The 11817-nt window shown below is 40.4% G+C and overlaps 1 protein-coding gene across 4 annotated transcripts; it reads right to left on the reverse strand.

The window, feature by feature from the left end:
• Positions 1–331: 331 nt before the first annotated feature.
• On the reverse strand, positions 332–10557 carry LOC135466632 (queuosine-tRNA galactosyltransferase-like). 4 transcript variants are annotated; one of them, XM_064744237.1, is made up of 12 exons: positions 10458–10557; positions 9828–9944; positions 7576–7675; positions 7006–7070; positions 6098–6163; positions 4398–4493; positions 3944–4039; positions 3557–3681; positions 2966–3101; positions 2735–2803; positions 2099–2173; positions 332–1695 (listed from the first exon to the last, which is right to left on the reverse strand). In XM_064744237.1, exons 1-12 carry the CDS (start codon positions 10473–10475, stop codon positions 1615–1617), a joined length of 1044 nt encoding a protein of 347 aa, XP_064600307.1. In that variant the 5' UTR covers positions 10476–10557; the 3' UTR covers positions 332–1614. The 4 variants fall into 4 exon arrangements, with proteins under 4 accessions (XP_064600307.1, XP_064600316.1, XP_064600298.1 ...); XM_064744246.1 differs by lacking the exon at positions 10458–10557 and adding an exon at positions 10102–10118; XM_064744228.1 differs by lacking the exon at positions 10458–10557 and having other exon boundaries at positions 9828–10054.
• Positions 10558–11817: the final 1260 nt, after the last annotated feature.

Here is an 11817-nt window from a genome sequence, read left to right on the forward strand (position 1 = left end):
TAACAAACTTAAGAATTCAATAGCAGAATCTGCTAATGTTTACACAGGTATCCAGGATATATTTCAGCCGTCAAACTAATAACTGGCTTGAATAAACAATTGCAAGTAATGTTCAGCTTGTGTATTTTATTGCCAAATGCTTTGGTTACCCATGTGAACAGTGTAATACATATGTGGAATAAAAGCCAGGCTTAGGTGAAGTTGCTAGATCACATTCACTATAACATGGGCATTTGAACTGTCAAAAAATGTTGTAAACGATGGAGAAAACTGAGGAGGAACATTTGTGTACTTCAGAGGTTCTGTCAACACAGGTTGCCTAACACTTTGCACTACTCCTGTGACACAGGACTGTCATGTGACCCATTGAATGTGAATCTGATGACCAATCCTGGGCAAACTGTGCTGGACAGGGCAATAGAACACCTAGATTAAACGTAGAACTGGTTCAACATCAACCAACTGCAGTCGGTAGTCACAAGCCTGCATGGACGAAAACCAGTGCCCAATCGGAGGCTACCAGTCACCAAAAACCCAGTGACCATGTCTGTCAACACCAAGATTTTGAGTTCGCTGGTTATTAGTGCTTGTACCCTAGATCTAGAATTTGTTAAAGATGCCCATTAGAAAATTTTTGCTGAATGCACTTGGTCAAGTCTTAACTCTGAAAGATTAGATTTATTTTAAACCATTATCGTTCTTGAAAATAGTAAAAAGTATTAAATCACAATGCACTCTCTGATCTGTCAGAGTTGCTACAAGAACTATGTAAAGCTCATCTGTGGAAACAATATAAATATATTCACAATATTTCGTGCTGAAGTATAAATCTATGCAGATATATTTTATCCCAGTTTAAAGATGTCTGAAACAGAGGTTAAGTGGACAAGTTAATCACTTGACAAGTCCTTTCCCACAGTTGACAGATTCCTATTTAGGACGCCAGTAAATGAGTATTCGGCATATTCTTGGACACTAGGCTGGCTATGACCTGATCATGGTCACGAGTTGGTTTCCTGCTTGTATCGCCATCTTATTCATACCAGATTTGGCTCTTCTCCATTCTTAGTGTACTGACAATTGTGTGTATTATACACTTTTTCACACACTCCAGCAGGATTTCGAGAATGACACTCGAAATGTTCCCCTTCATTAAATCCCCACCTCAATCTGCAGATCTGTCATGAGATCTGTCATGGAATGTTTGACAAAATGGTGGGCCAGAACTAGTGTTTAGGCCATCAATCCACCTTCCAACATTATGACCTAACATTCTGTGGTACATGTACTATAAGTGGGGAAGGCCACACCACCTTATACAGCTTACCAGTCCAAGTTTGTGACATTAAACCTGTTCTGTTGGTTGCCTCCCAAGCATGCCCACTAGGAATGTGAACTGTACATAGCTTAGTTTTTGGACAGGTTACTGGTACATGTAATGTCCCAAGTAACAATATGTGGCAGACCACTGAACAACTAGCCTTACGCAGTACTGTCACCCTCCTCTTTTCACCTGCAACTACATCTTCAGTTTACTTAACCTTTCAGCCAATCGAAATCCAGCTCAGTAGTCCTTACATCTTGCATTATCCTTGTACATGCATCCAGTTTGGGTCAGTTGAAATGTATGTAATCTTTCCCCTCACACAGGTGGAGAGAACTCAGATTCACTTCAAACCCACCACCTGTTAGGTCCTGAAAAAAAAATGTACAACCTGCACCTACCAGACTTAATCCTTTACAGATTGCTCAACTCAGAAGTTACATTAACAGATTCTGCTGATTCTGGTTGAAAACACATTTCGTTTAAAATCCCAAGATCGTGTAGTGTCTTTCCATGAGTAATGTCCTGTCCAGCTTGTGTTATCACATTGGCATTTGATTTTGTTACAGTATAAAACATCCCAAACTACTATTTCAGACCTAAGACAAAAATCTTCAAGCTGGCCGTGGTTCAGCTAGCACTTGGAAATATGAGGCTGTTTCTTCCAAACCTAAGATGGTTCAACCAACGCTTGGCATAATTTACAAGCGTTGCTTCCCCTCATAGAGGGATTGAAAGGCACTAAACAAATAATGATCATGAGAAATGTCTTACCATCTTAACACAAATGATGAGAGGGGGCTGAGCCTGGGTGAAGTGTACAATAGGCACCTTGGGTTTAGGCAGTTCCTAAGAAACATGGCATATTGACAGTACATTTCATAGTGATGTTGCTATCATTACATGTAATTATACATGGGGGCCTCCGTGGCTCAGTCGGTTAAAGCGCTGGCGCAGCGTAATGACCCAGGAGTCTCTCACCAATGCGGTCGCTGTGAGTTCAAATCCAGCTCATGCTGGCTTCCTCTCCGGTCGTACGTGAGAAGGTCTGTCAGCAACCTGCGGATGGTCGTGGGTTTCCCCCAGGCTCTGCCCGGTTTCCACCCACCATAATGCTGGCCATCATCGTATAAGTGAAATATTCTTGAGTACGGCGTAAAACACCAATCAAAAAAAAAAAAAAAAATTATACATGTAGCAGAGATATTCTAAAAGTTTATGTTCATCATTGTTAGCTCACACCGGATTAATACAGGTTACATCACTCTCTTACAAATTACACCTTTCATGTCGGACATTTCAACAGTATGTATTTGCTATATAAATTTGTCATTTTAACAGTATATTCCAATTATGACTTAAAATTCATGAGTGATGTTAAACAATGAAATAAGTTCTGCTGATACTTACTGAAGAGTCCTCAAAAGTGTAGAACTGTTTCTGGATTTTCTTCTCATCAACATCACAGAAGTTGACAACCTAAAATGAGAATAATACGTACTGCATAATTAGAGAATAAATGCTGACAATGATTTTGCCAAGGTACATGTATGTTTCACAAAACTTCACTCCTACAGGTGTTGATATACAAATCTCTGATCTTCAAGCAATGCTGTATCGGCACTTGTGTAAGACACTGACCTTCTTACGGTTTAAATCCGAGAGAGACCGATAGAGTTTTCTCCCTTGTTTACCAGCATTCCAAATTGTAAATGTTGACCATTTGGATAATACCATCTTCTCCAAAAATTTCACTCGTAGTTCCCATATGGTATCCCTGGCAACCACATCAAAAACAACATACTTAAGGATGTATTTTAATGAATGTATTTGATGATATGACTGATTACTGGTTTAATTAGTGTCTACCATCATACTTAGGAATCCGTCAGATTAAAAAAGATTGTCATGCACATAATTATGGCATCAGTAAGTTGTCCAAATTTTGCAAAGCTCTTGATACTGACTAAGGCTACTACTGATACGCACATGAACACAAATAAAATACGCTGAAATAAAACACAATGAAATATAATTTTTGGACTGTTTTATGGTAATTTCATTTTCAAAAAATTGACAGAATAAAGTTGACATATTTCCCATAAGAAAACTGGCATAGAATGACAAGCCTAGATATATGTAATTATGTGCTACATTTAATTTGTAACCCAAGCTGATAAACTTCTCCCGACTTAAGAGATAAAGACTGAAGTCAGAACATGCAATGCTTACTCTAACACGGAGAATGTAGTAGCCTCTGGATGGTACCTGTACATCAGTAAGTCCTGCTGTACCAGCCTTAACTCTCCCCCTAACTCCAGGTGTTTGTAGAAAAATATCAGGTCTTCGGGAGTACCCTATATCAAACGTGTCACTAGCATCAATTCTGATACAGCAATTTACATCTGTGCTGACTGACAACTAAAGCAGGACAACGGGATGTTGTTTGAGTCCCATAAAAACAGATACATGTACACATATTAATTTACATCTTTGTGGACTAATATCAAAAAAGAGGATATGGAATGCTGTTACATGAGTATACAAGAAAATCCAATAACAACTGTGTTATGAAAATTTTAACTTAAAAATAAAATTTATTTCTCTATCCTATTTTACCTTTCCCCTCTCATCAAATCCTCCAACAGCCAGGTATGCCTCCCTTGAGCAAAACCAGGTGGGCATAATCAGCGTGGGGCCATGAGAGGTGTAAGCCTGTCAGGGTAATGTCTTCATGATAACCAGGTTATAATCTATACAAAGGCCTACGGTTCTTCAGACACAAGTTGCATTAAAAGCTGAGTGAAAGTTATTAAACCACTTGAGATTAATATTATGCCACAGTTAAATTTTAAAATCATACTAAGACACTGTAAGATGCAGGCATAAAGCTATAGAACAGAAAATAGGTGATTTGAGATATAGTGAGAGAAAATTGTGCTCCTGATAGTGACAACTAATAAATGTTGCTAGTACATCTATTACAAGTTCTTGATAAAGTTCCATCATCTTTATATGTAAATACACTAAATACAACAGAAAGTGTAGCAGTACTGGTTACCGAAAGACTTACTTGTGTGTACAACTGCTCAGGTGTGAGATTGTTAGCCCAGTGTGTATACCTGACAGTTGACCCCTCGGGTAACCGATGAAACTGACAACCCACAAGCTGAAATAGAACCAGCAGTTAAGAATAAAATGACACTCACAAATGAACTGCTAGTGTCATCTATCACCTTGCACTGAGCCGTGGAATGTTCTGGTTGATGTTAATTCATATAAAATTGTATTGTAGGATTCAAAAAAATGGATTTTCATACTAGTTTTTATATCTGTACGAATGTGTTGTGATATCACTAGTTTAAAGTGAAAGACAGCATCTGAATAATGTTTACGTCCACTGAAAGCCCACCATTCAAAGTTAAACCCGCATTCAATATTTTTTTTAGATTTTTTTCAACCCAGGGAAAGTTTAGTGAAACTTCGTCTTGTGACAGCTACAGCGCCTCTCCAGACAGCAAGGTGACATCACGTTTACTCTAGCTCTCTAACGTCAAAGGTATTTCCCGTATAATAGCCTAAGCAGTAGCCTATGGCATATTATAGCTGTGTTCTTTGGCGATGAAGGACCAAGTCATAAATAGCTATCTCGGAAATTGGACATACTGGACGAATGCTTGAATGCATACAGTAGGCCTAATATATCATATATACAGTTTACAAGAAGCCTACAGATGCGCGGCCAGGGTATTGACCTAGTAGCCTCTGGTGGGGTTGTTTTGGTACTGGTAATTCTGACCCCTATTAAATGTTTACAGACATTAGACAATAGGATTGTTGTACAAGTAGATTCATGCTCAGTTCTGACACAAATGGAAATAAATCTAAGCACAACGTAGGCTGATCTAGGCATCTGACTGTCGCTGGATTTTATTCTTCAATTTTGTAGCTGTGGCTTCTAAGATGCAGTGCTAACTTAGTTATCACGGGCGTCAGATATAGTACCTCGGCTTAAACCCTGCATTTCAATATTTTTTACTGTATTTTATAAAAAAAAAAAAAAAAAAAAAAACATCCCTTGTATGTGAGAAAGACAAAGGGCAAAATTTCTAAATCCTTCACTTCTAATAAATTCAGAGAACAAACACTATATCAAAAGATTTGATTAACCTTAAGCACTGTCCGATGAGATGCCATCCTCTCATTTTTTCACTCACTCTGATATTTGTTACTTAACAACTACGTGCTGACTAAACGCTAATATGAACAACAAAAAATGTATTTGTATTATTTGAACAGCCTGCCTATGTAGGCCTAAGGTTTACTGGGGAGATAAATGCGGTTTGGGCTGGTATGCTGTTGTGTGACATAATTTGTGATACCGTTGTTGAATATTACACGGCTTGTAAATCAACTGATTTACGTCTGTTGTGGTCCGTAAATGGTACAGACCTGTCCTACAACACTGTGTGAAATGGCCCTTTTCCTACATGTCACTTCATGGAGTAAATGGATATAGGCTACGTCACATATTTTGCCGTGCAACCTAACAGCAGCAATGTGTTTGATTGGATAAAATTCTCAAGATGGCGGCTTTGATTCACCCCAGCCATTTGTGGAGTACTGTAATTTTTTTATACATGTTATTTGGTGAAATCTCTCTAAAATAAAGTAGGAAACTTTTTAGAAAACTTCAATCCTGTTTTCAATTGAAATATGCTTTAGCCAGGTGCTGTCTTGTCCTTTGAAGGCTAGACAAAAGTGTATTCTTACTGCTCTTGCATCAACCTGAGTCGTTCTCAGTTGCTGAGAGATTCTATCCTGGTGCATAACATCATCCTGAAATAAATAAATAGTGGTGATAATTATTTGTATCACAATGAGGTTCTAAGTCTGTATTCAAACAAGATGTGTATTCCCTCATATCAGTCCCTGGCTTTTACCTTTAGGAATCCTGCATGTATTTTGATGATCACTAATTTATTGATTTATTTATCTATGTGATTGTCATTTAATGCTATGATCAAGAATTTTTCACTTTAATATACCGTACGATGGGAGTCAGTATTATGGGTACAGAAGACTGGAGTAAACTAATGACCTTTGGGAAGCAACTGACAAACTTTTTCAAGTGTGATGTACACCATATTAGCAGAAGACAAGTGGTATTCAATGCCAACCATTAAAGGTCACCAAGACCTCCCACAAACAAAGCAGGAGAATCTGTAAAATATACATTAACTGAATGAATTTCAATTTCTCAGAACTTTATCTAAAGGTAAAAGGTGACCCATAAGTGTAAAAATAAAGTTCAACAAGTAAATGTATGCAAAAGTAGACAATACATCACATTTGAGATGATTAACTTTGTGCAAAAATTGTTTCAGGGTTATGCAGACTATAGTATAAATAGTATATAGTATAAATGTGTCATAATGGTTGTCTCCCTTTAACTGGGACTGTATACATTATATATGTACATATTACACTCAGCTTTCCAAAATTCAGCACTTTTCTATGTATACCTGTTGTTTTGAGATGTGTGGAAGATTGATGTATCACTAGATCACAATGGTAAGTTCATGTGGTCACAGTCTCTCCATATTTTTTTGATTTCCAATTAAACCTTCAATCACTAAAGACTACTCCAAACCTGGAAAGCCCATTACATATATACTTACTGCATCAAGAAAACACAGATACTTTCCTGAACTCTGTTTAAATGCCTGGTTTTTAGCATACCCCACTGAAACGAAAAAGAAATCGACACACAAGAGACATGTTTTCAGCTGTTCATTAAAATCTAGTTAATGTACTACCACCATCATATCACATTTAAATCAACTGTCCTTTTTCCTTATGGGTGGTCTACAACTACTCCACTCACCACCTGAGCACTGCAAGTCAACTTAACAATACTAATGTATGATACACATAATTCATATAAGGCTAAACCACACAAAATGTTATTGAGGTACTCTTTAAAAATACTGATGTGACCACCACTCCTAAATCTGACTGTCACTTTTTTATTATCAACATTAGCAATTTTGATAACTGCCTGAATCACTTATCACTGAACCACAGATTTCATTTATATTGACTTCAATGCCACATACCTGCCACATACCTGGTAAAGGATGGCAGTTGACTCCATGTAATACAGTTCTTCCATCCATAAATCTGATTGCCAACATATAATTAAAATATTTTTGACCATAAATAAATAAATACATAAATAAATAACAAACCTCCCTTTGGACTGCCATTTTCATTGTCACTTCTTGTTACAACTACAGCTCTCTTCTCAAGTTTCAACCTCCAGTTCTCCAAAATATCCATTGATGAATCCTGTAACATCAGATAGTGCTCAATAACTGGCATAACTATGCTACCAACCCTTCAAAGATGGACAGGCCAGACAGGCCCGCTGTGCATCACTATGCTACCAACCCTGTAAAGATGGACAGGCCAGACAGGCCAGCTGCATCAGTATGCTACCAACCTTGTAAAGATGGACAGACCAGACAGGCCTGCTGTGCATCACTATGCTACCGACCCTGAAAAGATGGACAGGCCAGACAGGCCTGCTGTGCATCACTATGCTACCCACCCTGTGAAGGTGGACAGGCCACACAGGCCTGCTGTGCATCACTATGCTACCAACCCTGTAAAGATGGACAAGCCAGACGGGCCTGCTGTGCATCACTATGCTACCGACCCTGTAAAGATGGACAGACCAGACAGGCCTGCTGTGCATCACTATGCTACCAATCTTGTAAAGATGGACAGACCAGACAGGTCTGCTGCATCACTATGCTACCAACCCTGTAAAGACGGATAGACCAGGCAGGCCTGCTGTTCATCACTATGCTATCAACCATGTAAAGATGGACGGGCCAGACAGGCCTACTGTGAATCACTATGCTACCAACCCTGTGAAGGTGGACAGACCAGACAGGTCTGCTGCATCACTATGCTACCAACCCTGTAAAGGTGGACAGGCCAGACAGGCCTGCTGTGCATCATGATGCTTCCAACCCTGTGAAGATGGACAGGCCAGACAGGCCTGCTGTGCATCACTATGCTACCAACCCTGTTAAGGTGGACAGGCCAGACAGGCCTGCTGCATCACTATGCTACTAACCCTGTAAAGGTGGACAGACCAGACAGGCCTGCTGTGCATCACTATGCTACTAACCCTGTAAAGGTGGACAGACCAGACAGGCCTGCTGTGCATAACTATGCTATCAACCATGTAAAGATGGACAGGCCAGACAGGCCTGCTGTGCATCACTATGCTACCAACCCTGTTATGGTGGACAGGCCAGACAGGCCCGCTGTGCATCACTATGCTACCAACCCTGTAAAGGTGGACAGGCCAGACAGGCCTGCTGTGCATCACGATGCTACCGATCCTGTAAAGATGGACAGACCAGACAGGCCTGCTGTGCATCACTATGCTACCAACCCTGTAAAGATGGACAGGCCAGACAGGCCTGCTGTGCATCACTATGCTACCAACTCTGTAAAGATGAACAGGCCAGACAGGCCTGCTGTGCATCACTATGCTACCAACCTTGTAAAGATGGACAGACCAGACAGGCCGGCTGTGCATCACTATGCTTCCGACCCTGTAAAGATGGACGGGCCAGACAGGCCTGCTGTGCATCACTATGCTACCAACCCTGTAAAGATGGACAGACCAGACAGGCCTGCTGCATCACTATGCTACCGACCCTGTAAAGATGGACGGGCCAGACAGGCCTGCTGTGCATCACTATGCTACCGACCCTGTAAAGGTGGACAGGCCAGACAGGCCTGCTGCATCACTATGCTACCAACCCTGTAAAGATGGACAGACCAGACAGGCCTACTGTGCATCACTATGCTACCAACCCTGTGAAGGTGGACGGGCCAGACAGGCCTACTGTGCATCACTATGCTACCAACCCTGTGAAGGTGGACGGGCCAGACAGGCCTACTGTGCATCACTATGCTACCAACCCTGTAAAGGTGGACAGGCCAGACAGGCCTGCTGTGCATCACTATGCTACCAACCTTGTAAAGGTGGACAAATTTTGCCTTAGGTGTCTAAATGACATCAAATATCACTTAAGGTGAAGAATATGCTTAGGAGGATACATCAGTGATAGGGGCCTACACTTCCTGCTTCTTCAGTACAGTTCTAAAATTCTATCTAGTTTTTTTTCAAAATTGCAACAGTTCTTAATTAAGTTTACCACTTTTTCCATTCTTATATAGACAGTTGCATGACCTACTTTTTACAGCCATATTTGTAGTTCTGACTTGAGTGACACTAGAGTCATATCTCCAAGTCTTTTATTTCTGGTCTAAAACGCAGGGGGGTGATATCACCTGCAACCCCTGTATCTGTGTCACTTATTTTTTCTCTTTTTACTTATCACTAGCTCTGTGGGACTATGTTTATGCTGATTCTGCATAAACATATCCCCACAGAGCTAAGTATAAGGCAATTTACCTGACTGGCATCGTTAAAAACAGACAACTCAAAACGGCCAGTAAAGGTTTGCTCGTACACCGACTGCAGGCACTGATCCAACCACTTCTCAGCATTGTAAACTGGGAGAATCACACTCTGAAAAATTACGCACAATTCATGTAAATCTCTTCCAAACAGGCATGCATTGGTAACAAGTTGCAAGGCTTGATATCCTGGAATAAGAGGCATTGACTTGGAGTCACTAAACCTAAACTAAACCTTAACCACAAGATAATGAACCCCGTAAGTTTACCACGTCAAACATTTGATCACTAGACAGGCCACGCCGGCATATTTAGGTCATGTGATCAAACATTGGAAGTCACATGATCTACAAAATACTATAACAAAGTGAGGTAAACGCTGGAAATATGTGTCGAAATTTACTAACGCAGTAGCCTCCCTTATATTAAAGCCCCGTTTGAGCAATCACAGAACGGTTGTGACGTACGTCTATCTGGAAGCTGCTGCTTAAACAAGGCGCAGCGAGTAGTGCTTCGTTCAATTTGTATGCTAAAATTAATTTTTGGGCACAAAGACATATCCCTTCAGTTCATTAGGCCTTCATGATCTGTGACCCCAATTTTACGAATTAATCTGAATACCCACCACTGCACTGGCTTCCATCTGTTTCCATTCAGCTACAGTCTCAGCTCCAGACGCTTGTTGAGATTTGACAATGTAAAAGAGGTGTGGCTGGCTAAGTTACCATCCTTACAAAGGCCACATCTGGTAAGAGTTTGCCATACCATCTCGGTGTTTCAATACTGAAAGCATACACCTACAGGTAAACTTGTAATCATTTCAATACAATCTACTGTATATAGATCAACGTCGAGGTTGATTCCAGTAATACATTCCAAGCAGGATCCTGGACAGCTTTCTGGGACAAGCGTTGACATCCGTGCAATGAAACCAATAACGACACTGTTTACCTCCAATCCACCTGTCGTGCCTCACGGAAACGGATTTAAGTCATTAGATTTACATTCGCGGAGAGCAGTGGTTTAATTAGTCTGTGGGTATTCCGGCTTTAAGCTTTGAACGCGAAAAAATCCATTCTAATTAATGGACCCGTCAACTTGCCAATTACTTACTTATTGTCTAGCATCGTTGTATAGGTGACATTGTGGTTGGAATGTACTGTACTGGTAAGTGCTAACTTCATACAAACGGTTTGGGCTGAACTCCAGTATGATAAGTTCTACCATTGAAGGTCATTATGACATACATGACATACAAAGGAAACACAATAGTTCATCGTTTGATCAGAAATAAGAGAGTGGATGCTAAGGGTTCTTCAGTAACATATCAGTCCGGAGCTCGAGAGCTACCGTGGAGGGTACGATAGGCGATAGGCCTACCCACTCTACTGGAAGAACACCCAGAGTGAATGTCAATAGCCACTGTTTGCTTACTTTGTCTGGGGGTACTTCCCCACTCACGGGGTATCTCTAGTTTGTTTGCTACACAACTCTAGCCAATTAAGACTGTCAACTTTTACCTTTAACCTCAAACACATAACACCTGAAATAGCATCATCTCGTCCTGTCGTACTCCAAATCCAATATGGACACGTTCAGAACTAAATTGTAAGCTCCTTCCCTGATTACATGAGCTGGAGTGGCGCAATTGTTACATGATGTGAACAATCTGGACGTTATATGAGAAACAGACAATTGACAAACCTTTAACATTAGCAGGTCACTGGCCAGCAAGGTCAGTGAAATGGTAAACATAGGTATCACAGGTGCGGGATTAAAAAAATGAAGGGCAATGAAGCAAAGATTATGGTGAGTTGACTGGAGGACGATGAAAATTAATTCGTCCATTTGGTGTTGTTTTAATGAACGAGGAGAATTCTTACTCGCAAAGTGGGATCTGTCTTCTTGGATGCCGCAAAATAGTTCTTTATTTGGGGAAAAGAAATTTCTTGAAAATTGTTGAATTTGCGAGTTTTATACAGTTA

This window comes from Liolophura sinensis, chromosome 1 (assembly GCF_032854445.1).
Source record: "Liolophura sinensis isolate JHLJ2023 chromosome 1, CUHK_Ljap_v2, whole genome shotgun sequence".
In the NCBI taxonomy this organism is placed as follows: Eukaryota; Metazoa; Mollusca; class Polyplacophora; order Chitonida; family Chitonidae; genus Liolophura; species Liolophura sinensis.

Bases quoted from the DNA above. Each gene is read 5' to 3' on its own strand.
- LOC135466632 (XM_064744228.1), bottom strand. From the start codon at position 10,037: ATGCCTCTTATTCCAGGATATCAAGCCTTGCAACTTGTTACCAATGCA. The intron at 4,494-6,097 runs GTAAGAATACAC...GTTCTATTTCAG, and splicing joins CTCAGGTTGATGCAAGAGCA to CTTGTGGGTTGTCAGTTTCA. The intron at 2,804-2,965 runs GTCAGTGTCTTA...TTCTCATTTTAG, and splicing joins CGGATTTAAACCGTAAGAAG to GTTGTCAACTTCTGTGATGT.